Below are 27,352 nucleotides of genomic sequence, written 5' to 3' on the forward strand. Positions count from 1 at the left end.
CCGAACCTCCCTATAAGAGTCATTACCATCTGCCATGTCTGTCAGTCTGCTGTGCTGGGTCTGAGAGGACTATTCTGGGCAAGAGGACACAGGACAGGTGAGTGCCACAATGCCTGATGCCACATAGACAATGACATGGTCCAGCCGAAGCCGTCACTCGCACAAGATTTGTGGTTGGTTTGCAGCTAACCGGGGGTTAAAATGTAGTCATGGGCGAGAGTCTTTATCATGGTCAAAGATTTGACCTCGCCATATGCATAATTCAGCTGGAATCCGGGCTCTTATTCAGTCAACAACTGTCTCTCCTGATTCTCCAATAGAAATAAATATTTGGCTTGGCCAAGTGTTTTCAAAGAAAAAAAAAATGAGAGAGAAAGCTGCTGCCAAACGGCTCTGGCAGCGGCCTATCACCTCAATAACTAAAAAATCTGATATTGAAACTGCCTGATCCTTTTCTCACCCAACATTATCAGATGGGGAGAGTCAGGAGGCCCCATACATTTTAGGCTGTTTGTCTATCCAGCTGGGGTTCGGCTGATTGTAGTCTATTCTGTATGTGGATCATTATTTTCATTATTTTGCTATTCATACCTTGGCCAGGACAGGTTGACTATTTTGATCTCTCTCTAGGCACCAAGTACTTGGTTTGTATTTTCTGTAAACTCCACACTCACAGCTTAATCTATAAAAGACAATGGACAACTACCTAAGTTTCCCTTTACCTCTCTTCCTGCCATCTTTAATGTACGTTGTGTTTCAATTTTTCACTGTTTGCAAAATCCCGGCCTGCTGTTTGTGATGGTTGCTTTCTAGTTTACACACCTGAAAGATAAAAAAATGATCCTTCCAAAGCTGACAGATTTGTTACCATTGTATCCTGTCCACATAATGATGACTTAGACTGGATATAATTTTAGCAACACATCAAAAGGATTTCACCTTCTGGATGTGAACGATAATCTACATATTCACGTAAAGGAAGCAGAGATCTTACAGTGAAGAATTGGAACACAAAATATTTAAGGAAGTATTAGGGTGTTAAATTATGCAATGATTCAGCTTTATTTGCATAACTCATCACGTTTTGGGTGAATTCTTATGAATGCAACAGAACATTCTGTATCCCTGCATGGGATCACTATATGTAACCGGTCATGGCATAGCGGTACGCTTAGTGAAGGTGACATCAGGTAGTACTATGATAACTATGTAGGTTACCAGTAGAATTATCAGTGACTTTCTCGCAGAGCTGCACTCATCCATTCTGAAGGGTGTGATTGGAAAACATAATAAGAGCTTAGTGAGTCACAGAATATCAAGTCTAAGGAGAATCGTACATTATAGCTCCTGATTATGTTCTTTTTCAGTTGAGACCCATCTAATAATGTGAGATAAAACATGATCCTCCTTCCAAACCCTTGTTGAAAACCATTCCCCAATACTGTTCTATGAAGGATCACAGGATATAGGGATTGGTGCTCCTCAAGGACCCACCATCAGCTGTATGGCCTGCCTACCTCTAGTGATGTACCCTATTGTTTTAGCAAAATGTACTGTTGCCTCATTCCCTTCAACAAATAACTAAAGTGACATGCAAAAGTTTGGGCACCCATGGTCAAAATTACTGTTATGGAGAACAGTTAAGTAAGTTGAAGATGAAATTATCTCTAAAAGACCTAAAGTTAAAGATAACACATTTCCTTTGTATTTTAAGCACAAAAAATATATTGTCAATTTTTTTCATTTTAAGAATTTAAAGAATGAAAATAGGCTGATGCAAAAGTTTGAGTTCCCTTAAAGATGTGTGTGCCCAAATAACGTTGTCCATGGTTTCAGACCTTACTTAGCCTGTTAGGGTTATGGCTCATTCACAATCATCGTTAGGAAAGGCCAAGTCATGCAAATTTCCCAACTTTATAAAAAAAAACACAGCCTCCTCTAACCTTGTGCCAAAAAACAGCAGCCATGGGTTCTTCTAGGCAGCAGCCTAGCATTCTGAAAATGAAAATGGTGGAGGCCCACAAAGGAGAATGTTATAAGATAGAAAAACGTTTTCAAGTTGCCCTTTCCTCAGTTCTAAATATAATTAAGAAATAGCAGTTATCAGGAATAATGGCGGTCAAGATAAGGTCTGGAAAACCAAGCAAAATTTCAGTGAGAGCTGCTCACAGGATTGCTGGAAAGGCAATTCAGAAACCCCAGTTGACTGCAAAACAACTCCAGAAAGATTTAGCAGACTCTGGAGTTGTGGTACATTGTTCTACTGTTCAGAGATACCTGCACAAATATGGCCTTTATGGAAGAGTCATCAACATAAAATTCAGTGTCAGAAGTATGCAAAAAAATCTAAACAAGCCTGATGTATTTTGGAAACAAGTCCTGTGGACCGATGAGTTCAAAATAGAACTCTTTGGCCACAATGATGAAAGGTATGTGTGGAGAAAAATGGGCACAGAGTTTTAGGAAATGAACATCTTCCTAATCATTAAGCATGGGGGTGGATCAATCATGGTTTGGGGTTGTGTTGCAGCCAATCACATGGGGAACATTTCACGGGTAGAGAGAAGAATGGATTTAAGGAAATTTCGACAAATTCTTGATACAAGCATAACATCATCTGTAAAAAAGCGGAAGTTGAAAAGAGGATGGCTTCTACAAATGGATAATGATCCTAAACACACATCAACATCCACAGTAGACGACCTGAAAAGGTGCAAGCTGAAGATTTTACAATGGCCCTCACAGTCCCCTGATCTGAACATCATTGAAAATCTGTGGCTAGACCTCAAAATAGCAGAGGATGTAAGATGAGCAGGAATCTCACAGGACTGGAAGAATTTTTCAAGGAAGAATGGATGAAAATCCCTCAAACAAGAATTGAAAGACTCTTATCTGGCTACAAAAAGTTTTTACAAGCTGTGATGCTTTCAAAAGGGGGTGCTACTAGATACTAACCATGTAGGGTGCCCAAACTTTTGCATCTACCCAGTTACCTTTTTGCAAGTTTAAAAATGTAAAATCTGAAAATATTTTTTTTGCCTAAAACACAACGTAAATTTGTCATCTTTAACTTTAGGCCTTTTAGAGATCACTTTATCTTCAACTTGCTTAACTGTTCACAATAGCAATAATTTTGACCACACTTTTACATGCCACTGTATAAAGTGACTGTAATCATAACTTTTCTTTTAAGCCATCAATGCTATCTTGTCACAGAATAGTGAGTACAGCTCTGGAGTATAATGCAGGATGTAACTCAGGATTAGTAATGTAATGTATGTACACAGTGACTTCACCAGGCTCCAGCAGAATAGTGAGTGCAGCTCTGGGGTATAATACAGGATGTGACTCAGGATCAGTAATGCAATGTATGTACACAGTGACTGCACCAGCAGAATAGTGAGTGCAGCTCTGGGGTATAATACAGGATGTAACTCAGGATCAGTAATGTAATATATGTACACAGTGACTGCACCAGCAGAATAGTGAGTGCAGCTCTGGGGTATAATACAGGAGGTAACTCGGGATCAGTACAGGATCAGTAATGTAATGTATGTACACAGTGACTCCACCAGGCACCAGCAGAATAGTGAGTGCAGCTCTGGAGTATAATACAGGAGGTAACTCAGGATCAGTACAGGATAAGTAATGTAATGTATGTACATAGTGACTGCACCAGGCACCAGCAGAATAGTGAGTGCAGCTCTGGAGTATAATATCGGAGGTAACTCAGGATAAGTAATGTAATGTATACATACAATGATTGCACCAGCAGAATGGTGAGTGCAGCTCTGGAGCATAATACATAACCTACTGTATATGTTCATTGAAAGGGTTAGAAAACCTCTAGGGCTCCAAAAAAGCACAGTGAAAGGCATGATGTATAAATTATGTAATATATGCATCAATGATATTGAAACTTATCCATTATCTCATTAGTAATTAGTAATATACTAAAAAAGCAGACAAAACATGCAAAAAAGAGACAGGGAAAATGTGATTTAATGCAAAGCAGCAAAAGGAAATCAATTGGGAAATGGAAGCTGCTGTAATAATTTTATATATAATTAAAGACAACAAAAAACCCTTGAAAATAAATCATAATGTCTGGTGTAAAGCAAATTCTAGTAGAAACCTCATGCAACAGTTATAGTTGTTGTTGGTGGTAGTGAAATAATTGATGTGGAAGCTCTGCTGCTTTTGAAAGAATCCTAAATTCTACACTTGATCACGTGTCAATGGCAGGGATGTGATGGCAGAACCTCAAACAAGCAGCAACTGCACTGATATCTGAAAATATGTCTGAACAGCTGCCTAAAACAAAGAAACTAGTTTTAATTAGGGTTTTGTACAATTTTTCAAAACTGCTGTAGTGTAAGTAATGTTGTTACACATTAAAGATGTAACATTGCCTACTCTTTGTACAGTCACCAGAAAACCCCTTTATGGTAGATGGGATTATACTCACTGTTGTTAGATTGTTTTTACTTCCCAACATCTACTCTCACCTTCCCTAAAAAAATTTTGATGTATATAATTTATAGGTCATGAAAGTGAGAACATTCATTAAATAATAATTTAATAGGGATAAAGTACCGGTAACTTCAGCATATGACAACTATAGATTTGGGTTGGCCAGATGGGCTAGAGTCATGGCTTCTTCTGAGGATTTTTTTATTTAACTGAAAAGCATCATCAGAACCCTTTAGGCTGTGTGCACACGTTGCAGATTTTTCGCAATAAAAACGCTATAAAACCGCAAAAAATCTGCATACATTATGCATCCCATCATTTTTAATGAATTCCGCAATTTTTGTACACATGATGCGTTTTTTTTGCGGTAAAAAAACACAGCATGTTCATTAATTTTGCGGATTTTTCGCGGATTTCCCACTATATAATGCATTAGGAAATGTCCGGAAAAATACGCAAAAAACCCGCACCAAAAACGGGGTAAAAACAAGGTAAAAACGCGCAAAAAACGCATGAGGATTTCTTGCAGAAAATCTCAGGATTTTCTCAGGAATTTTCTGCAAGAAATCCTGAACGTGTGCACATAGCCTTACAGAAGACATGAACTGTATTGTTCAGTTGGTCTAGTGAATTAACTCGCCAACCTGAGTTATTAATACATGTTATGGGTGATGGCCCTTTAATTCATGTAATTTGGGCACAATTTTTAGGTGTTGGCACATCTTGTGGTAAGTCTCCCGATACTTTTAAGCTGGAGATAGTGAGATGAGCAGAGTCGTCAATGGGGAGACCAGTAAAGAATTAGGGAATCAACTGTGTTCTAAACTGCATAAACAAAAACACGGAGGAAAAGAGTCCACTTCAACATATTTAGAGAACAATATACAAAAAGTTTATTAAATAATCAATACAAAAACAGAATTAAAAATACAAAACATGGGTGTATTGTTAATACCGCCATATCGCAGAAGACACATAGGAGGAAATGCGGCAATGACCAAGTCAGGGGGGAGTTCACATATACACCTTTTGGGTGGCAGCGTCAGCTCAGAAAATAGAAGGAATGTATGACCAAATACAATTACTACGTTCCACTCATATGGCGCAAATAGCCCAGAGTACAAAAGGTCATATATTCATAAGCACATGTAATTGCTGCTTACCCATTGTAAATCAGGTGTGTCCTCCCCACCTTGCTCGGTCCCCCCGGACGCGCGTTTCGCGTGGCTTTTTCAACAGGGTGTATCCATAGTGTGTCTCATTGTGTTTTTATATCATAGACCCGGAAGTAGAATCGGTGACGCCGGCGCATGCGCAGTAGCGTCCAGAGTGCATCGCTCAATAGGGCCATCACAGTGGGGAGTGTATGAGAGGCGGAGCTCCACCTTCCAAACACAAAAAGTGTGACACTCCCCACTTGTAAGTGATAGGTCCACAAGAAGATGGCTACGATGGACGACACCGGGCATGCGCACCACCAATTCCCAATAAAAAGGCCATGGCTACAGCCATTTTTTTAGTGATAAAGTTAAGATCGCTCAAAAACAGAAACAGAACGCCGCAGCGTCCCGAAATGTACGTAAACCGGAACGCTAGATAGATTAGAGGCGTCCCCAATAAAGTGGAAAAACAGGACGCCAAAAAGATGCAAAAAAATAATAATAACGCATCACATGTGTTTAGAGTGTGTACAGTTACATAAAAACAATGACAAAAAAAGACAGAAAAAGGGAGAAAAAGGAGCGTAGCAATAAAAAGACAGATGACAAAAAGAAATAATAACATACATATAAATATATAAACAAAGCATATTATCATACATGTGAAACATATATGTGAATCCGTGTATACATAATGGAACAGACCCCACAACATACTGGGGAATAAATTGTACTATATATTGGTGGTCGCTTACAGTCCCAAAGTACATATTCAATGTCAAAGGGTCCGCTCACGGTGCTAAAATATAAACCAACCAAGGAGGTTAAAATTGATGTATGATCTATGATCCTGCACGTTTATAAAAAGCGCAGGGATATCAAGTGAAACTTAGTGAATAACTAAAGACCCCCAATTCCTGAACTAAACCAAATAATATAAACATGCTAGCAACTCATACAAACATTCACTAAAGAATGATGTTAGCGTATAGAGACTACATAAAGTGCAGATTCATAAGAAAACATAAACCACGTATAAGAACCTATACGTGGACAACGTATAGACAGAAACTACAGGACACTCCTTCTCTTCAGATTCCGAGACGTTCACCGGGTTTTGCTGCGGCGTCATCACCAGTGCGTAGCCATGGATAACTAATAAAAACTAAAAAGAAAAGAAAAACACACAACAAGACGTAAATATATAAAAATATTAAAAGCGAGTGGTGAAAAAATCACCCAAGAGAGGACAGCCAGGTCAAGGGACATGGAATATTTTCCACATTACATCCTCATTATATTGCTGCATGTCAGGACAGAGCCGAAAAATTATGGAAGTATATTTTTGGAACCAAATAATATATAGAACACGAAGGAGAACCCACGGGACTCTCACAGAAAAGGAGCGAAGCTAAGCTGTTCATTAAGTCCCTTAGGGGCAAGGGTGTCAAGGGTGACAATCCACTTACATTCACACTGTGCGAGTAACTTGGTCAGATTGCCCCCCCTGACACCTCCATGTATCACATCTATCCCTCTCACTTTTAAGCCCCTAGGGTCAGATCCGTGAAACAGTCGAAAGTGCCTGGGTAATGTTTTTAAGACCGATGGGTCTTCTACTTCTTTACCTGCCAAGATATCCCTTACGTGTTCTCGCGTCCGAACCTTAAGTTCCCTAGATGTGAGACCGACATAGATCAGGGAGCAGGGACAGGTCGCATAATAGACCACAAAAGTAGTGTTACATGAGATGTACTCTCTTATCTTAAATTCCCTGCTCCCATCAAAATTCTTGAAGGTCCCACATCTAAGGATGTTCGGACACGCGACGCACGAACCACAAGGAAAACATCCCTGTCTGGGACTCCTCGCACCAAGAAATGTTTTATTTTTTGGGGTGATATAATGGCTGCTTACCAGAGTATCTTTCAGGTTTCTGGCTCTCCTTTGTGTCATCAAAGGAGATTTTGTGAGATATGGGGCCAGGACACTATCGGTCTGCAACACGGACCAATGTTTGCTTAACACCTCACGAATACGGTGCCATTGGCAATTCGCAGTAGAGATAAATCTAATTGCCATCTCATCCTTCGCTCCTGACCTGTTCGACCCCCCTAGTAGGTCCTCTCTCCGTGTATGTCTGGCCCTTCCATACCCTGCCCTAATGCTACGACGACTGTATCCTCTTGCCCTAAACCGTTCGGTGAGGATGGCGGACTGTCTCTCGAAGCGGGCATCCGTAGAACACACCCGCCTATTCCTCAAGAATTGTCCAACTGGGATGGCTTTTATAACCGAGTAGTTGTGTGCCGAGGAGGCATGAAGCAAGGAATTCACAGAGGATTCCTTGCGATACAGATCTGTTTCAATAGAGCCATCCTCGGCAACACACAGCGTAATGTCCAAAAAATTAATTTCCCTAGAATGCCAAGTATACGTGAATTTTAAATTAAAGTTGTTAATATTCAGGGCCTGCATGAATTTGGATAGGCTGGCTTCGCTACCATTCCACACCATCAGAATGTCATCAATGTAGCGAAACCAGCCCACCACTGGGTCCGCGGCGTGTGCGCCATCGCCTTGGAAAATACACCTTTCCCAGTAACCTAAAAATAAATTTGCATACGAAGGCGCACACGCCGCGCCCATTGCAGTGCCCTGCAACTGTAAATAAAATTTATCTTTGAAAACAAAATAATTGTGGGTTAAAATAAACTCAAGCAATTCCAAAATAAGTTCCGAAAAATGGCCATCCCAGTTGGTAGTCTCAAGGAAGAAGCGGGTGGCCCCCAGACCATCTCCATGTCTGATCGAGGTGTATAATGACTCCACATCAATGGTGACTAAAATCATGCCCGCCTCCAGAGACAGCCCGTCCACCCTTCGAAGCACGTCAGTAGTGTCTCTGACATAGGAGGGCAGTGTCTCCACCAGAGGTTTTAAATAAAAATCAATAAATTTACAAATATTCTCGCATAACCCTCCTATGCCAGAGACAATAGGACGCCCAGGTGGATTAACAGCATCTTTGTGCACTTTGGGCAGGGCATAGAAGGTAGCCACCTTAGGGGACCTTGGCATAAGTCCATCAAGGACCTTTTTGGGGACAACACCTGACTCGCTCGCCAACTCCAAGATATACTCCAACTCCCCTGAAAAAACCGAGGTGGGATTTTGGGGTAAACACCGATATGTTTCTTTGTTCTTTAATTGTCGAAATATCTCTTTTTCGTATTTTTCAATTGGCCAGATCACCACATTCCCCCCCTTGTCTGCAGGTTTAATAACTACTGTGTCCAGAGCCTGTAGCTCCCTCAGCGCCTTCCTTTGATCTGGTGTTAGGTTGTCATTGTAGAGTCCCCTTGGAATCTTAATTAGATCCTCAATGACCAATCTGCAAAAAATGTCTATCTGTGGACACAGAGACAAAGGGGGGAAGGTGGATGATCTGGGCAAAATCGAAGAAGGAAATTTACCTACTGAATCTGGTTGTTGTTCCTCAAGTAGGTCTTCCAGGGCCGATAAAGCAACGGCTTCCACGTCACTAGGAAGTTGATTACCAGAATTTTTAGGGGCGTGTAACTTCTTCAGTAGTAATTTACGACAAAATAAATGCGTGTCTTTTACAGCTGTAAAAAAATTAAACTGATTAGATGGAACAAAATTAAGACCAAGTTTAAGGACTTCAGACTGGGTTTTAGAGAGGGAATGGGTAGATAGATTAATCACCTCTAAGTTGTTATTTTTCGCCTTCCGCTCGTACGTAGGAGGGGAGGTAAATTTTCTCTTTTGGGAGGTATATCTTCCTTTTGCAGCTCTATTGGGTTGTATTTTTCTCCCTCTATCACCATGTATGCTTTTAGATTGGTCGGATGTCACACTCAGTTCATCCACTGAAGTAGCGGATGACATTGAGCCCGACCTAACCAGTGATGTTGGGCGAGTTCTCATTCTCCCTGTCCTCCACCTATATACGTGATTATCGCGGTAGTCTGAATTGTCTCTTTGCAGTTTTTTTGTCTTGACCGCACTTATCTCTTGCTCCCATTTGAGGAAATCACTCTCAAGGTCACCATTGAGTTTCCCCAATGCTTCTGGTGTCAAATCTTCTTTTATAAATAGTTGAATATCGTCAATTTCCTTCTCCAATTCCGCTAGTTTGGTCTCATCAAGTTTAATAAGCAAACCGATGAAGCCTCTAGAACATATATTAGCAGTATTCTCCCATTCGGTTTTAAATACCTCGTCTTCAATTGGATAAGAGGGGAAAATTTGGACACGTAAGCCCCTCGGAATCAGGTTGCGAGCCAGGTATTGCCCCAAAGTGGCCCTATTCCACCACAGCTTTGTCCTTTTATGCAGCAATAACCTCAGCCTGGCAATCCTCTCTCTAGAATCACCACCACTCGCGACAGTAGAGCCGACATTATCCTCCTTAAAGGCCTCCTGCAGCCGAGACAACCATGTCTGGTCCCGACTACGAAAATCCATTGACTTCTGACTAACTGCTGTGGGAAACACAGAAAAGCAATATTTAATATTACAGTCATGAAGCACCAATATACTCAGTATGTGTGAGTGGTAAGTACCAACTCTCTCTAGGCACTCCTCAGGTGCCCTTCTGGGACTACTCCAAATCAATACATAAACAAAAACACGGAGGAAAAGAGTCCACTTCAACATATTTAGAGAACAATATACAAAAAGTTTATTAAATAATCAATACAAAAACAGAATTAAAAATACAAAACATGGGTGTATTGTTAATACCGCCATATCGCAGAAGACACATAGGAGGAAATGCGGCAATGACCAAGTCAGGGGGGAGTTCACATATACACCTTTTGGGTGGCAGCGTCAGCTCAGAAAATAGAAGGAATGTATGACCAAATACAATTACTACGTTCCACTCATATGGCGCAAATAGCCCAGAGTACAAAAGGTCATATATTCATAAGCACATGTAATTGCTGCTTACCCATTGTAAATCAGGTGTGTCCTCCCCACCTTGCTCGGTCCCCCCGGACGCGCGTTTCGCGTGGCTTTTTCAACAGGGTGTATCCATAGTGTGTCTCATTGTGTTTTTATATCATAGACCCGGAAGTAGAATCGGTGACGCCGGCGCATGCGCAGTAGCGTCCAGAGTGCATCGCTCAATAGGGCCATCACAGTGGGGAGTGTATGAGAGGCGGAGCTCCACCTTCCAAACACAAAAAGTGTGACACTCCCCACTTGTAAGTGATAGGTCCACAAGAAGATGGCTACGATGGACGACACCGGGCATGCGCACCACCAATTCCCAATAAAAAGGCCATGGCTACAGCCATTTTTTTAGTGATAAAGTTAAGATCGCTCAAAAACAGAAACAGAACGCCGCAGCGTCCCGAAATGTACGTAAACCGGAACGCTAGATAGATTAGAGGCGTCCCCAATAAAGTGGAAAAACAGGACGCCAAAAAGATGCAAAAAAATAATAATAACGCATCACATGTGTTTAGAGTGTGTACAGTTACATAAAAACAATGACAAAAAAAGACAGAAAAAGGGAGAAAAAGGAGCGTAGCAATAAAAAGACAGATGACAAAAAGAAATAATAACATACATATAAATATATAAACAAAGCATATTATCATACATGTGAAACATATATGTGAATCCGTGTATACATAATGGAACAGACCCCACAACATACTGGGGAATAAATTGTACTATATATTGGTGGTCGCTTACAGTCCCAAAGTACATATTCAATGTCAAAGGGTCCGCTCACGGTGCTAAAATATAAACCAACCAAGGAGGTTAAAATTGATGTATGATCTATGATCCTGCACGTTTATAAAAAGCGCAGGGATATCAAGTGAAACTTAGTGAATAACTAAAGACCCCCAATTCCTGAACTAAACCAAATAATATAAACATGCTAGCAACTCATACAAACATTCACTAAAGAATGATGTTAGCGTATAGAGACTACATAAAGTGCAGATTCATAAGAAAACATAAACCACGTATAAGAACCTATACGTGGACAACGTATAGACAGAAACTACAGGACACTCCTTCTCTTCAGATTCCGAGACGTTCACCGGGTTTTGCTGCGGCGTCATCACCAGTGCGTAGCCATGGATAACTAATAAAAACTAAAAAGAAAAGAAAAACACACAACAAGACGTAAATATATAAAAATATTAAAAGCGAGTGGTGAAAAAATCACCCAAGAGAGGACAGCCAGGTCAAGGGACATGGAATATTTTCCACATTACATCCTCATTATATTGCTGCATGTCAGGACAGAGCCGAAAAATTATGGAAGTATATTTTTGGAACCAAATAATATATAGAACACGAAGGAGAACCCACGGGACTCTCACAGAAAAGGAGCGAAGCTAAGCTGTTCATTAAGTCCCTTAGGGGCAAGGGTGTCAAGGGTGACAATCCACTTACATTCACACTGTGCGAGTAACTTGGTCAGATTGCCCCCCCTGACACCTCCATGTATCACATCTATCCCTCTCACTTTTAAGCCCCTAGGGTCAGATCCGTGAAACAGTCGAAAGTGCCTGGGTAATGTTTTTAAGACCGATGGGTCTTCTACTTCTTTACCTGCCAAGATATCCCTTACGTGTTCTCGCGTCCGAACCTTAAGTTCCCTAGATGTGAGACCGACATAGATCAGGGAGCAGGGACAGGTCGCATAATAGACCACAAAAGTAGTGTTACATGAGATGTACTCTCTTATCTTAAATTCCCTGCTCCCATCAAAATTCTTGAAGGTCCCACATCTAAGGATGTTCGGACACGCGACGCACGAACCACAAGGAAAACATCCCTGTCTGGGACTCCTCGCACCAAGAAATGTTTTATTTTTTGGGGTGATATAATGGCTGCTTACCAGAGTATCTTTCAGGTTTCTGGCTCTCCTTTGTGTCATCAAAGGAGATTTTGTGAGATATGGGGCCAGGACACTATCGGTCTGCAACACGGACCAATGTTTGCTTAACACCTCACGAATACGGTGCCATTGGCAATTCGCAGTAGAGATAAATCTAATTGCCATCTCATCCTTCGCTCCTGACCTGTTCGACCCCCCTAGTAGGTCCTCTCTCCGTGTATGTCTGGCCCTTCCATACCCTGCCCTAATGCTACGACGACTGTATCCTCTTGCCCTAAACCGTTCGGTGAGGATGGCGGACTGTCTCTCGAAGCGGGCATCCGTAGAACACACCCGCCTATTCCTCAAGAATTGTCCAACTGGGATGGCTTTTATAACCGAGTAGTTGTGTGCCGAGGAGGCATGAAGCAAGGAATTCACAGAGGATTCCTTGCGATACAGATCTGTTTCAATAGAGCCATCCTCGGCAACACACAGCGTAATGTCCAAAAAATTAATTTCCCTAGAATGCCAAGTATACGTGAATTTTAAATTAAAGTTGTTAATATTCAGGGCCTGCATGAATTTGGATAGGCTGGCTTCGCTACCATTCCACACCATCAGAATGTCATCAATGTAGCGAAACCAGCCCACCACTGGGTCCGCGGCGTGTGCGCCATCGCCTTGGAAAATACACCTTTCCCAGTAACCTAAAAATAAATTTGCATACGAAGGCGCACACGCCGCGCCCATTGCAGTGCCCTGCAACTGTAAATAAAATTTATCTTTGAAAACAAAATAATTGTGGGTTAAAATAAACTCAAGCAATTCCAAAATAAGTTCCGAAAAATGGCCATCCCAGTTGGTAGTCTCAAGGAAGAAGCGGGTGGCCCCCAGACCATCTCCATGTCTGATCGAGGTGTATAATGACTCCACATCAATGGTGACTAAAATCATGCCCGCCTCCAGAGACAGCCCGTCCACCCTTCGAAGCACGTCAGTAGTGTCTCTGACATAGGAGGGCAGTGTCTCCACCAGAGGTTTTAAATAAAAATCAATAAATTTACAAATATTCTCGCATAACCCTCCTATGCCAGAGACAATAGGACGCCCAGGTGGATTAACAGCATCTTTGTGCACTTTGGGCAGGGCATAGAAGGTAGCCACCTTAGGGGACCTTGGCATAAGTCCATCAAGGACCTTTTTGGGGACAACACCTGACTCGCTCGCCAACTCCAAGATATACTCCAACTCCCCTGAAAAAACCGAGGTGGGATTTTGGGGTAAACACCGATATGTTTCTTTGTTCTTTAATTGTCGAAATATCTCTTTTTCGTATTTTTCAATTGGCCAGATCACCACATTCCCCCCCTTGTCTGCAGGTTTAATAACTACTGTGTCCAGAGCCTGTAGCTCCCTCAGCGCCTTCCTTTGATCTGGTGTTAGGTTGTCATTGTAGAGTCCCCTTGGAATCTTAATTAGATCCTCAATGACCAATCTGCAAAAAATGTCTATCTGTGGACACAGAGACAAAGGGGGGAAGGTGGATGATCTGGGCAAAATCGAAGAAGGAAATTTACCTACTGAATCTGGTTGTTGTTCCTCAAGTAGGTCTTCCAGGGCCGATAAAGCAACGGCTTCCACGTCACTAGGAAGTTGATTACCAGAATTTTTAGGGGCGTGTAACTTCTTCAGTAGTAATTTACGACAAAATAAATGCGTGTCTTTTACAGCTGTAAAAAAATTAAACTGATTAGATGGAACAAAATTAAGACCAAGTTTAAGGACTTCAGACTGGGTTTTAGAGAGGGAATGGGTAGATAGATTAATCACCTCTGTGTTCTAAACTGTACTACTAATGTAACCTAGTAGTATCACCACAAAGTTAGATGCCTTCTACTATTATAACCACCAAGTTAGATGCCTTCTAGTAGTATAATCACAAAGTTATATGCAGGGCCGTATTTGCCACTAGGCACTCGAGGGCACGTGCCTAGGGCGGCGACATTGCGGGGGGCGGCACCTGAGCAAGGTTTTTTTTTTTTTTTTTTTTTAGCCCCAGGTCACAAGCGACCGACCGCCCCGCCCCCCCGCCTCCCGCCCCCCTCCTCCGAGTCCCACCTGCCCTCCTTGAAGACAATACTCACAACTCACACCGGGCGGATAGGGGGGGGGGGCGTGGAGAGCAGCTGCACCATCCAGGAAGTGTCTTCTCGCGCTGCAGCTCGGAGGAGGCATGGGGCTAGAGAAGGAGGAGGCTGACGCTCGCATCTTCATGGACGAGTTCAGCCGCTCCTCTGCCCCGATGCTGACGCTGGAGAAATCGCATGACAGTCAGCCGGACCGGGACCCGCACGACTTGAACGGGCACCTGAAGGTGAGTGCTGCGCAGATGTAGCAGAGCCGAGCGGTCCCGGTCCGGCTAACTGGCAAACTCCCCACACGCCATCCAAGTCCTGCTCTGGCACCCCTGTGTATGCCAGGGCTGCAGGCATGGTATATACCTGGTCCTACGGGGGAATATATGAGCCATATGCATGGCTCATATTCAGTGGCGTAACTACAAAGTTATGGGCCCCGGTGCGAACTTCCAAATGGGGCCCCCCCTACCCCCCCTCCCCCCCCCGCCCCACCCTTCCCCCCCTACCCCCCCCCCCCGCCCCACCCTACTCCCCCCCCGCCCCACCCTACTCCCCCCCCACCTTCCCCTAGATACACCTCGGACTGTTGCAGGAATCTCCTGCACTGCAACATGGTGTTGGGTGCTAGCACAGCCCGCACAGTGGTATATCCAGCACAGCCCGCACAGTGGTATATCCAGCACAGCCCGCACAGTGGTATATCCAGCACAGCCCGCACAGTGGTATATCCAGCACAGCCCTCACAGTGGTATATCCAGCACAGCCCTCACAGTGGTATATCCAGCACAGGGGTATATACAGCACAGCCCGCACAGGGGTATATCCAGCAGAGCCCGCACAGGGGTATATACAGCACAGCCCGCACAGGGGTATATCCAGCAGAGCCCGCACAGGGGTATATACAGCACAGCCCGCACAGGGGTATATCCAGCAGAGCCCGCACAGGGGTATATCCAGCAGAGCCCGCACAGGGGTATATACAGCACAGCCCGCACAGGGGTATATCCAGCAGAGCCCGCACAGGGGTATATACAGCACAGCCCGCACAGTGGTATATACAGCACAGCCCGCACAGGGATATATACAGCACAGCCCGCACAGGGGTATATCCAGCAGAGCCCGCACAGTGATATATACAGCACAGCCCGCACAGGGGTATATACAGCACAGCCCGCACAGGGGTATATACAGCACAGCCAGCACAGGGGTATATACAGTACAGCCCGCACAGGGGTATATCCAGCAGAGCCCGCACAGGGGTATATATAGCACAGCCCGCACAGTGGTATATACAGCACAGCCCGCACAGGGGTATATCCAGCAGAGCCCGCACAGTGGTATATACAGCACAGCCAGCACAGGGGTATATACAGTACAGCCCGCACAGGGGTATATACAGCACAGCCAGCACAGGGGTATATACAGCACAGCCAGCACAGGGGTATATCCAGCAGAGCCCGCACAGGGGTATATACAGCACAGCCCGCACAGTGGTATATACAGCACAGCCCGCACAGGGGTATATAGAGCACAGCCCGCACAGGGGTATATCCAGCAGAGCCCGCACAGGGGTATATACAGCACAGCCAGCACAGGGGTATATACAGTACAGCCCGCACAGGGGTATATCCAGCAGAGCCCGCACAGGGGTATATACAGCACAGCCCGCACAGTGGTATATACAGCACAGCCCGCACAGGGGTATATCCAGCAGAGCCCGCACAGGGGTATATACAGCACAGCCAGCACAGGGGTATACACAGCACAGCCAGCACAGGGGTATATACAGCACAGCCCGCACAGGGGTATATACAGCACAGCCAGCACAGGGGTATATACAGTACAGCCCGCACAGGGGTATATCCAGCAGAGCCCGCACAGGGGTATATACAGCACAGCCCGCACAGTGGTATATACAGCACAGCCCGCACAGGGGTATATACAGCACAGCCAGCACAGGGGTATATACAGTACAGCCCGCACAGGGGTATATACAGCACAGCCAGCACAGGGGTATATACAGCACAGCCAGCACAGGGGTATACACAGCACAGCCCGCACAGGGGTATACACAGCACAGCCAGCACAGGGGTATATACAGTACAGCCCGCACAGGGGTATATACAGCACAGCCCGCACAGGGGTATATACAGCACAGCCCGCACAGTGGTATATACAGCACAGCCCGCACATGGGTATATACAGCACAGCCAGCACAGGGGTATATACAGCACAGCCCGCACAGGGGTATATACAGCACAGCCAGCACAGGGGTATATACAGCACAGCCAGCACAGGGGTATATACAGTACAGCCCGCACAGGGGTATATACAGCACAGCCAGCACAGGGGTATATACAGCACAGCCAGCACAGGGGTATATACAGTACAGCCCGCACAGGGGTATATACAGCACAGCCAGCACAGGGGTATATACAGCACAGCCAGCACAGGGGTATATACAGTACAGCCAGCACAGGGGTATATAGAGAACAGCCCACATCTCATCTCCCCCCCCCCGATAATGGCCCCACAGTCCGGTTAAAAAGAAAAAAAAAAACTCTCCTCACCTTTCCTTTTGCCCGCGCTGCTCCCGGCAGCTGAAGTCTGCCCAGGACACTGCAGGTGCGCGATGATGTGACGTCATCGCGCACCCGCAGTGTACTGTCAGAGGCAGAGCGGGGAATGATGGGAGACTGAGCGTCAGGTGACGCTCTCTCTTTCATCATTGCATTGAACTATACCGGTGTCATAGACGCCGGTATAGTTAAATGCGGCGGCGGCGGCACTGGGGGGGGTTCCGGGGGAGGAACAGTGCAGCGGCCCACTACTGGCATCGGCTCTTCTGGCATTTGCCAGAAGTGCCCGATGGCCAGCCCGGCCCTGCTCAGACCTGCCGGCCCGGGGCCCCTGACCTGCGGGGCCCGGTCGCAATGGCGACCGCTGCGACCGCGGTAGTTACGCCCCTGCTCATATTCCACCCCCCCCTCCCCCCCGTATGCATGGCTGATGGGCCATCAGGCATCAGCCATGCATACGGGGGGGTGTAATATGAGCCATGCATACAGGGGGGGGGTGAATATGAGCCATGCATACAGGGGGGGTGAATATGAGCCATGCATACAGGGGGGGGGGGTGAATATGAGCCATGCATACAGGGGGGGGGTGAATATGAGCCATGCATACAGGGGGGGGGGGTGAATATGAGCTATGCATACAGGGGGGGTGAATATGAGCCATGCATACGGGGGGGGGTGAATATGAGCCATGCATACAGGGGGGGGGGGTGAATATGAGCCATGCATACAGGGGGGGTGAATATGGGCCATGCATACAGGGGGGGGTGAATATGAGCCATGCATACAGGGGGGGGTGAATATGAGCCATGCATACAGGGGGGGGTGTGAATATGAGCCATGCATACAGGGGGGGGTGAATATGAGCCACGCATACAGGGGGGGGTGAATATGAGCCATGCATACAGGGGGGGGGTGAATATGAGCCATGCATACGGGGGGGGGTGAATATGAGCCATGCATACGGGGGGGGGGTGAATATGAGCCATGCATACAGGGGGGGGGTGAATATGGGCCATGCATACAGGGGGGGGGTGAATATGAGCCATGCATACAGGGGGGGGGTGAATATGAGCCATGCATACAGGGGGGGGGGTGAATATGAGCCATGCATACAGGGGGGGGGGTGAATATGAGCCATGCATACAGGGGGGGGGTGAATATGAGCCATGCATACAGGGGGGGGGTGAATATGAGCCATGCATACAGGGGGGGGGTGAATATGAGCCATGCATACAGGGGGGGGGGTGAATATGAGCCATGCATACAGGGGGGGGGGTGAATGAGCCATGCATACAGGGGGGGGGTGAATATGAGCCATGCATACAGGGGGGGGGTGAATATGAGCCATGCATACAGGGGGGGGGTGAATATGAGCCATGCATACAGGGGGGGGGGGTGAATATGAGCCATGCATACAGGGGGGTGTGTGAATATGAGCCATGCATACAGGGGGGAGTGTGAGCCATGCATACAGGGGGGGGAGTGTGAGCCATGCATACAGGAGGGGGGTCATTATACAGTATCATGGAGAACTGTGTGTGGCCATTATACAGTATGGAGCATCATGTGTGGCCGTTATACAGTATGGAGCATCATGTGTGGCCCATGGCAATTATACAATATGGAGCATCATGTGTGGCCGTTATACAGTATGGAGAACTGTGTGTGGCCGTTATACAGTATGGAGCATCATGTGTGGCCGTTATACAATATGGAGCATCATGTGTGGCCGTTATACAGTATTGAGCATCGTGTGGGATCATTATACAGTATGGAGCATCATGTGTGGCCATTATACAGTATGGAGCACTGTGTGGCCATATTTTTTCGTTTATAATTATTGTATATAAAACATTGTGATCAGCAGTGCTAATATGGCTGTGGTTGGGACGTGGATATGGGTGTGACTAGTTGTGAAATGGGTGTGGTCAGAGGCGTGGCCTAAAATTTGCCGCGGCGCTGCACACTTTGTGCCTCCTTCCCTTCTTCAAAAGTTGGGAGGTATGGTACCACATTTGCCAGATCATGGCAAGTGCCGCAGATACCATAGGGAATGAATGAGGCCGACTGCAGTGTTGCCGTAAGTGATCCATTACGTGGCAGATGCAGAAAAACTGCCCCATCTGCTGCAAAAGGCGACTTTCACATCAGCAATTCTTGCCAAAGTCCCTGCCAATAGTGTCATACTCACCGATGGGGGGGGGGCAGCACTAAAAGTGCCTAGGGCAGCAGAAACTCTAAATACGGCCCTGGTTATATGCCTTCTAGTACTATAACCACAGGTTAGATGCCTTCTAGTAGTACAAGCACCAAGTTAGATGCCTTCTAGTACTATAACCACCAAGTTAGATGCCTTTTAGTAGTATAACCACCAAGTTAGATGCCTTCTAGTATTATAACCACCAAGTTAGATGCCTTCTAGTATTATAACCACCAAGTTAGATGCCTTCTAGTACTATAACCACCAAGTTAGATGCCTTTTAGTAGTATAACCACCAAGTTAGATGCCTTCTAGTATTATAACCACCAAGTTAGATGCCTTCTAGTATTATAACCACCAAGTTAGATGCCTTCTAGTACTATAACCACCAAGTTAGATGCCTTCTAGTAGTATAACCACCAAGTTAGATGCCTTATAATAGTATAACCACCAAGTTAGATTTCTTCTAGCAGTATAACTACCAAGTTAGATGCCTTCTAGTACTATAACCACAAGTTAGATGCCTTCTAGTAGTATAACCACAAAGTTATATGCCTTCTAGTACTATAACCACAAGTTAGATGCCTTCTAGTAGAATATGCAGTACCAACCCTCGCTACTACAAGTAAACAGCCACCTCCCAAGTAAGTACTTCCATCCGGCGTCCGCCGTCACCACCGATAACAGCTGGTCTGTGGGGCTGCCGGGTGTCGGACCCCGGCCGATCAGATATTGATGACCTATCCTAAGGATAGGCCATCAATGTAAAAGTAGTGGACAACCTCTTTAATAGCTCTAACCCATAAGTACTCATAATTATCATATGTTCACCAGGTCTAAGGATAAGTCAAGCATCCAATTGTTTTTTGTTCCCTAAAATTGACCATTTTCAATCAGTTTGTTGAATCTGATTTTCATCCATTATTGATCATTGTCACTTTCACCATCTGTCTGTCATCCATTTTTGTTGTTTGCAAAACCTCCACCCAAAAAAAACTGATGTAGGTTTCTCAAGCTTCTTCTAGTAACCAGTTAGTAAAAAATGATAACACAATGCTAAAAACAAACTACACCTATCCATCGACTATGGGTTTGCTTATATTGTATTGTCCAGAAGCTTTGTAGTTTGTCGATCCATTGACGCGGCATGTGAATAAAGTCAATTAGTCAAATTGTATGAAAGAGTAGATGGCATCTACGTCAACGTGATGATCTGAATATTAAGTGTTTAGCTCAATATTCATAACATTGAAATGTATGATAATATAATGCAAGAGTCATTATCCCATCAGCTGGTTCTGATCTGCAATCCTGAGGAGATGGATTAGCCAGAAATTAGAGCACGGAGCTAGACTGGTTCTCCATGATGCACGATGCTGACGACGTGTCACTTATATCTACCTGATGATTCTAATAATGGGTGAATCAAGACCAATTAAAGAACGTGGACATGCATAAATAGTAAAGTATTAGAAAAACATTTCCAAAGAGTCCTTCCAAATACGACATTAAAACTTATATGTGCTATCACAACTTCGTCACATTACCAGGCACAAGCCATGGACAGATGTGGCACTATTATTGGAAAAAATCTGCAATGTTTTTTCTGAAGACGTAGAATCTCCAGTAAAAAAAAAAAGAAAAAAAGTTTAGCAACAATTGTCAATTATAGAGTTCTACATATTCCCTGATAAGAAACACACTACGATTAGTGTTGAGTGGACCTGTAGATATTCGGGTTTTGGTACCAGACATGAACTTTATTCCAAAGTTCTGGTACCAAAACTATACCTGAAGCTAACAAGAACCAGAACCCCATTGAAAACAATATGGACCTAAACTTTTGATCTAGAAAACATTCTTTCACTCTCTCCGAACTTGCCCTGGAACTCCGAACATTGCAACGGACTTCCATGGAAAGTCCGTGTTCCTCGTTTAGCACCGGACTCTAACTGTCCAGTACGAATTCTGAACTTTTAAGATCTGATTTGCTCATCTCTAACTACGATATGAGCGAGTATATGTGTAATTAAACTAGGAAAGTATTCACATAGAAGAATAATAATAATATATGATACACAAAGGAGGAGGGAGTGAATAACTACAGAAAGATAAATAAAACATATTAGAATAGTGGGGGCAACACAATAAAGAAAGTTTACAAGTGCATCAGAAAAGGGGTATCAAATAAGTAACAGTGTAGTATTCTCTAAAAAAATACTATATACATATAAGATACAGCAGATGTAAAGTAATTTTAATACATCAATAGAAATAAATAGTGTAATAAATATCTAAGTGCACTGTAAATATATATAAATTAGAAGACACACCACTAAGAGAAGAGAACAACACATGAATCAAGACTCCAGGACTCCGACATACGTTTTGCCCTTGGCTTTCTCAAGGCACGTATCTTATATGTATATTTAGTGTATTGCCCCCCCACAATTTTAATACATGTTTTTTATCCTCTTGTACTAATAATATTATATTTGTATGATATATTTTTCTTTCTGTGGTTATTCACTCCTTCCTCCCTTGTGTTGCCTATATTCCCTGATAAATAACAAGTTGAGGACACTGTTTGATATAGTCCTCGTGTAACAACACTGGCTCTACAGACTCTAACAAAGATCCAGCGATGGATCACAAGGACATGAAAAGAATGATCATGAATTACTGTTTCTAGTAGTCATTGTTTCATGATAATCTTTCAGTATGACAAGGCTGAGGACCACCCGATACATTAGGAAAACACTTGTTCATAGGGTGAAATTATTTTTAAGCCTGCTTAAAAATTATCACTCTTGGCAGCACATCATGCTCGCACTGACAAGAACAATGGCAGCTTATGCACACTGATTCAACTATTACAGATCGTTCAGTGCTCATCCTGCAGCACGGTCTGCCTGTGTAAACAGGTTTTTAAGCCTTGGTGGACTGCCGCTGATTGTACAGATGTGGCAAAGGCTATGAGTCACAACGCAACTTGTCAGAGAACGTTATCGTCAATGTCCATTGTCAAGTTAGGTGTCAGGATATCTCAGGGCTGTGGTATTTGAGTCAAGGTAACCCTTGCTAGATCTGTAGGCACCGAATTACACATTTTTGGGTCGTCGTGATATCCCAGTTCTGTGATATCTGAGTCAATTTAACCTTTGCAAGATCTGTAAACTGCAAAGCTCTCACCCTGGTTGTTCTAGTTTTGCCTTTAATCTCTCCGCCGCAGTCACAATCACTGTGTAACTTAAAAGTCCCGGAGCTAAAAAAAAAAAAAAGTTGATTGATCTATCATAACTTAAAGACCGGTTTTACGAGCCTGCCTTTTATTATGTACATACATTATAATCAACTTTTGCCTCGTTCATTTCCATAATGAACAAACAATATAATTTCATATGATATGATGTATCAAGTGTACTAATGACAGCCGCAGCTCATTGAAATGACTCAAAACTACATTATATCATCAAGAACGGGCTAAGGAACTAGTAATGAAGAAATATCTGGGATCACTCTGTGTTACAAATAAATGAAAGGATTTGCTATAGAAATGAGATTGCTGAGCCACACAAAAACTCCTTCGCCCCTCAAAACATCGTTTTCTATCTTTTTTTTATTGGTGAAGAAAACAGTTAATTTTGTCTTTAAAAAAAATATTTTTTTTTTATGCCTCTTCACATTTGAACACTTTATATTTTTATTTCAACGTCTCTATTCCCTTCCTGATATTTATAACTAAAAAATGCATTCGGGATGTGATATGTGAACTGGACCGCATAAATTATTACTATATCTGCTATTAAAAAAGTACTTTAATTAAGGGTGAATTTACATACCGCAGATTTTGTTCCTGAAATTTCTGCGACTGAAAATTGTTTCCATTCATCTGAATGGAGTGGTTTCTGATAAATTGGGCAGTTGTAGGATTTTCCTTAAGAAAATCTGCAGCAAATAGCAGCATACCAAAAAATGGGTTTTCCTCTTTTGAAATATCCTACTTTTTAGAATAGTCACTTTACAATATTCTGGGAAGCTAAGTAAATAGTAAACTGTGCGGAAACCTAGCGGTTAGGCTGGATTGCTTAAAAATCATCTCTCATGGCTGCAAATTGTCCTGTGTAACCCGGACCTGTGAGCTAAGAACAATGTCAATCTATCCAAACCGACTGATCATAACCGCTTTTTGTTTTATAAATGAAAACCCTCCTATAGATTAAATTCTAAATCAAAGGCAGACAACTCCTTGAATTGCTGTTTCTGTCCTAACTGTGACTTTTCACATATATAGTTTTCTATGAAAAGTAAAATAAATAAAATTACTATTAAGCTTCACAAAACAAACACAGAAAAATCCAATTTTCTGTTTCAAATCATTCTCTCCATTCAGTGACTTTCTGCCCAGCTTGTGCTTTATAGAACCGCAAATATACACAATCAGCGCTGCAGTGTAAATCAGGTGGAATCGGTAGAACAGCAGAGTAGCAGTAAATTATTATTGTTATTTATTTATTTTTAGAGCACCATTGATTCCATGGCGCTGTACATGTGAACAAGGGGTTTACACACATAATAAAAAAAATAGAAATTCTAATGAACAAACTAACAATGGCCATAGGGGAAGCCTGGAATAGATGGGGAGAGGAGAGGACATTGTGGGCTTACAGTCTGCAGAATATCCACTATAGTGACTAAGATATAGAACAATCCTCATCTTATGGAGAGTGACCCCATGTCACACACCAGAGCCCACTCCTTCATGACTATTAGTTTGAACATGTAACTAAAATCACTTTTGTATTGCAGGTTTCTAAGGCTCTGATATTGGGACTTATACCAAAGCCCCAGAATTAACTGGACAATGGCTCTAGGGACCCCTCTGCTTTTCCTGGCAGGTAAGTAATCACAATAATAAGAACAGAGACAGTGAGACTGGCTCCAAAATGTAATTCTCCAAGTGTTAAACTACAACGCTCCGCAAACAACCTGAACTTCAGATTGTTACATTGTAGCAAATAACATTGCAGGGAAAAGAATGGATTGATGCAGCCTTTGCTGATGTGTTTAGCTCTGACAACCTTCCCTACGCTGGATACAATTGTATCCACTTCTCAGCAGAGAACAGGGCTGACTATGTACAAAATGTTCCTATTCATTGACAGCAAATAAATAACTTGAAAATGAGAAGAAATTGATACAAAATTTACTGGAAAGTTTCAGAACTTTTCCATCAGTAGAAGAATTAAGCTTTATTTATGTAAAATAGGAAAACCTTTAACCCTAAATGACAAACTCACAATTTGCTTTGTCCCCAATTCAGTTTAGATAAAATATGTATATATTCTATATTAATCAGTCTTTTTCCTTTGATTGAAGGGTTCGTTCTGATGGTAAGCGGTCAGAGTACTCCCTCCGGTGAGTAAAGGATAAAGTTTGTTAATAGACACTATGTAAACATAAGTCAAATGTGTAAAATGTTGACTATAAGCATTAGGTGGGAATGTTAAACTACTGGAATCATAAATGGTCTTGAAAATGAGCAGCCATGACCCTGGCACAGAATGGGCTCTATTAGAGTTCTATACGTATTGTACATCTCCTTTAGAGAGAAACAGGAATCGATTCATGCTCTCACTTAGAGGCAGCCATATGCCAGAGATCAGCTGTGGTCCTAACTTTTAGAACACGTGTAATTGACAAAAATAAGATTAAAAAAGGAATCACAGAAAATCGGAGCGTTCTTCAGGGATAATCTTACAGCACCAAACTTCTGAATTTGAGACTCGGACTCTGGTTGATACACACTGACATGTTGTCATAGGAGTCTGTGTAATTGACAGGTCATAAAACATAACTGTATTGAATCCAAATGTCAACAAGGTCCACATGTAAGGCATTTTATTTCTTCTCTAATTGCCCTCTGCGTTCGTGATATGATACAGCAGATTATAGCAGATCACGTGGGTGTATGATAAACTCACGTGAGTCATCACCAATCTACAGATATGGAAATTGTATTCGCAATCACGGAAAAATATTCGCTTCCGCGTTGCTTGCATAGAATGATTTCAGCTCTGTGCGATCCCTGGAAGCCTCAGAATTCTAAAGACACCAGTGACATCAAGTGGAAGAATCTGGTGCAGCATGAAGACTCCCAATATAGAGAGAGATAGAAGGCAAAATCCTGAAGCTTTTATTATAAGTTATATATTAGATCTAAATATGGTCACATAAGGTTTCATTTTTCACCCAAAATAGTAATATTTCAATTGTAACTTTCTTTAACTATTTTTTTTAACACGAGTAAATAAATAATAAATAAGTTTGAAAATCTGATATGCTTTGGACATACTGAGAGAGTATAAAAAGAACACAGGGTACTGAATATAACAGTAATATGCACACAGAATATTTTTTTTTATTTTTGTGAAATCACACCACAGTGTCATATTATATCAGTCATGGGACAATCACTCCTATGATAAATAATAATCATATTTGCAATAAATAAATATACATACGGGACATGGCAGCATGATTTTTTACCCATTTTATTCAGTTATGTTTGAGTTAATGCATAAGCAAAACCCCAGAAATCTGTTTTCCAAAAGGCTTTTGTTAAAGACTGCAGCTATATTGCTTTTTATTAAAAAGGGACCTGAACTTTCAACAAACTTTGCATAAATAAATAGTACATGCGAAAATAAGAGACGTATATCAGAGAATTCAGCTTTTTTTTTCTCCACTTATGTGCCACTTCCATTTTTTCTCCTCTTCCTGGATCGTAAACGTGTTATCCACTCAAGGAGAGAACAGCTCAACTCTGTCTTGCCCAGTCTCTTATTACAGCAATATCCATAGGCTGCCATTCCTTCACATATGATAATAATAATAATAATAATTTTATTTATATAGCGCCAACATATTCCGCAGCGCTTTACAACTTATAGAGGGGACTTATACAGACAACAGACATTACAGCATAACAGAAATCACAGTTCAAAACAGATACCAGGAGGAATGAGGGCCCTGCTGCTCGCAAGCTTACAATCTATGAGGAAAAGGGGAGACACAAGAGGTGGATGGTAACAATTGCTTTAGTTATTTGGACCAGCCATAGTGTAAGGCTCGGGTGTTCATGTAAAGCTGCATGAACCAGTTAACTACCTAAGTATGTAACAGTACAGACACAGAGGCTATTAACTGCATAAAGTGTATGAGAACATGATGGAGGAACGTGATTATGTTGTTGTTTTTTTATTAATAGGCCACACAGGGATAATTAGGTTAATGCGTTGAGGCGGTAGGCCAATCTGAACAAATGAGTTTTTAGGGCACGCTTAAAACTGTGGGGATTGGGGATTAATTGTATTAACCTAGGTAGTGCATTCCAAAGAATCGGCGCCGCACGTGTAAAGTCTTGGAGACGGGAGTGGGAGGTTCTGATTATTGAGGATGCTAACCTGAGGTCATTAGCAGAGCGGAGGGCACGGGTAGGTTGGTAGACTGAGACCAGAGAGGAGATGTAGGGTGGTGCTGAGCCATGGAGTGCTTTGTGGATGTGGATATGATCACATATCACAAGATCATTATTATGGACAGGAGATCATTAATATCTGTAAAGTCCTGCTGGAGATTGTAACATTATACTACAGTTAGTCAGTGCTCTGCTTGCGTATTTCCTGCTTCGTTATGGTCTTTTAGTGAGTGATTTTACTGCATTACTTTCTGGAAACTGAAAAAAATCTACAAGTATACCATTTATCTGTCAATTGAAGACAACTTATTATTTTTCTTCTACAGGAAAAAGTTATTCTTTCAAGATTGTGATGAACTTGGAGTATACGTCAGATCTAGCAGGTGAACCCCCCTCACAGACCGAAGGACTAGGCAAGAAGATAAGGGATCTGGTAAGTTACTGTCCT

The 27,352-nt window shown here is 42.9% G+C and overlaps 1 protein-coding gene and 1 long non-coding RNA gene across 3 annotated transcripts; one reads left to right on the forward strand and one right to left on the reverse strand.

Annotated features, from left to right (window-relative positions):
• Positions 1–27,331, forward strand: LOC143787543 (uncharacterized). The gene is made up of 4 exons (XR_013218393.1): positions 1–97; positions 24,234–24,322; positions 24,804–24,842; positions 27,231–27,331. It is a non-coding gene; the product is annotated as an uncharacterized LOC143787543 (long non-coding RNA).
• LOC143787287 (uncharacterized) lies at positions 5,326–10,316 on the reverse strand. 2 transcript variants are annotated; one of them, XM_077275867.1, is made up of 2 exons: positions 9,114–10,316; positions 5,326–6,798 (listed from the first exon to the last, which is right to left on the reverse strand). In XM_077275867.1, exons 1-2 carry the CDS (start codon positions 10,314–10,316, stop codon positions 6,646–6,648), a joined length of 1,356 nt encoding a protein of 451 aa, XP_077131982.1. In that variant the 3' UTR covers positions 5,326–6,645. The 2 variants fall into 2 exon arrangements, with proteins under 2 accessions (XP_077131982.1, XP_077131983.1); XM_077275868.1 differs by having other exon boundaries at positions 9,110–10,316.
• Positions 27,332–27,352: the final 21 nt, after the last annotated feature.

The sequence above is a fragment of the Ranitomeya variabilis genome, chromosome 8, assembly GCF_051348905.1.
Source record: "Ranitomeya variabilis isolate aRanVar5 chromosome 8, aRanVar5.hap1, whole genome shotgun sequence".
NCBI classification, from domain to species: Eukaryota; Metazoa; Chordata; class Amphibia; order Anura; family Dendrobatidae; genus Ranitomeya; species Ranitomeya variabilis.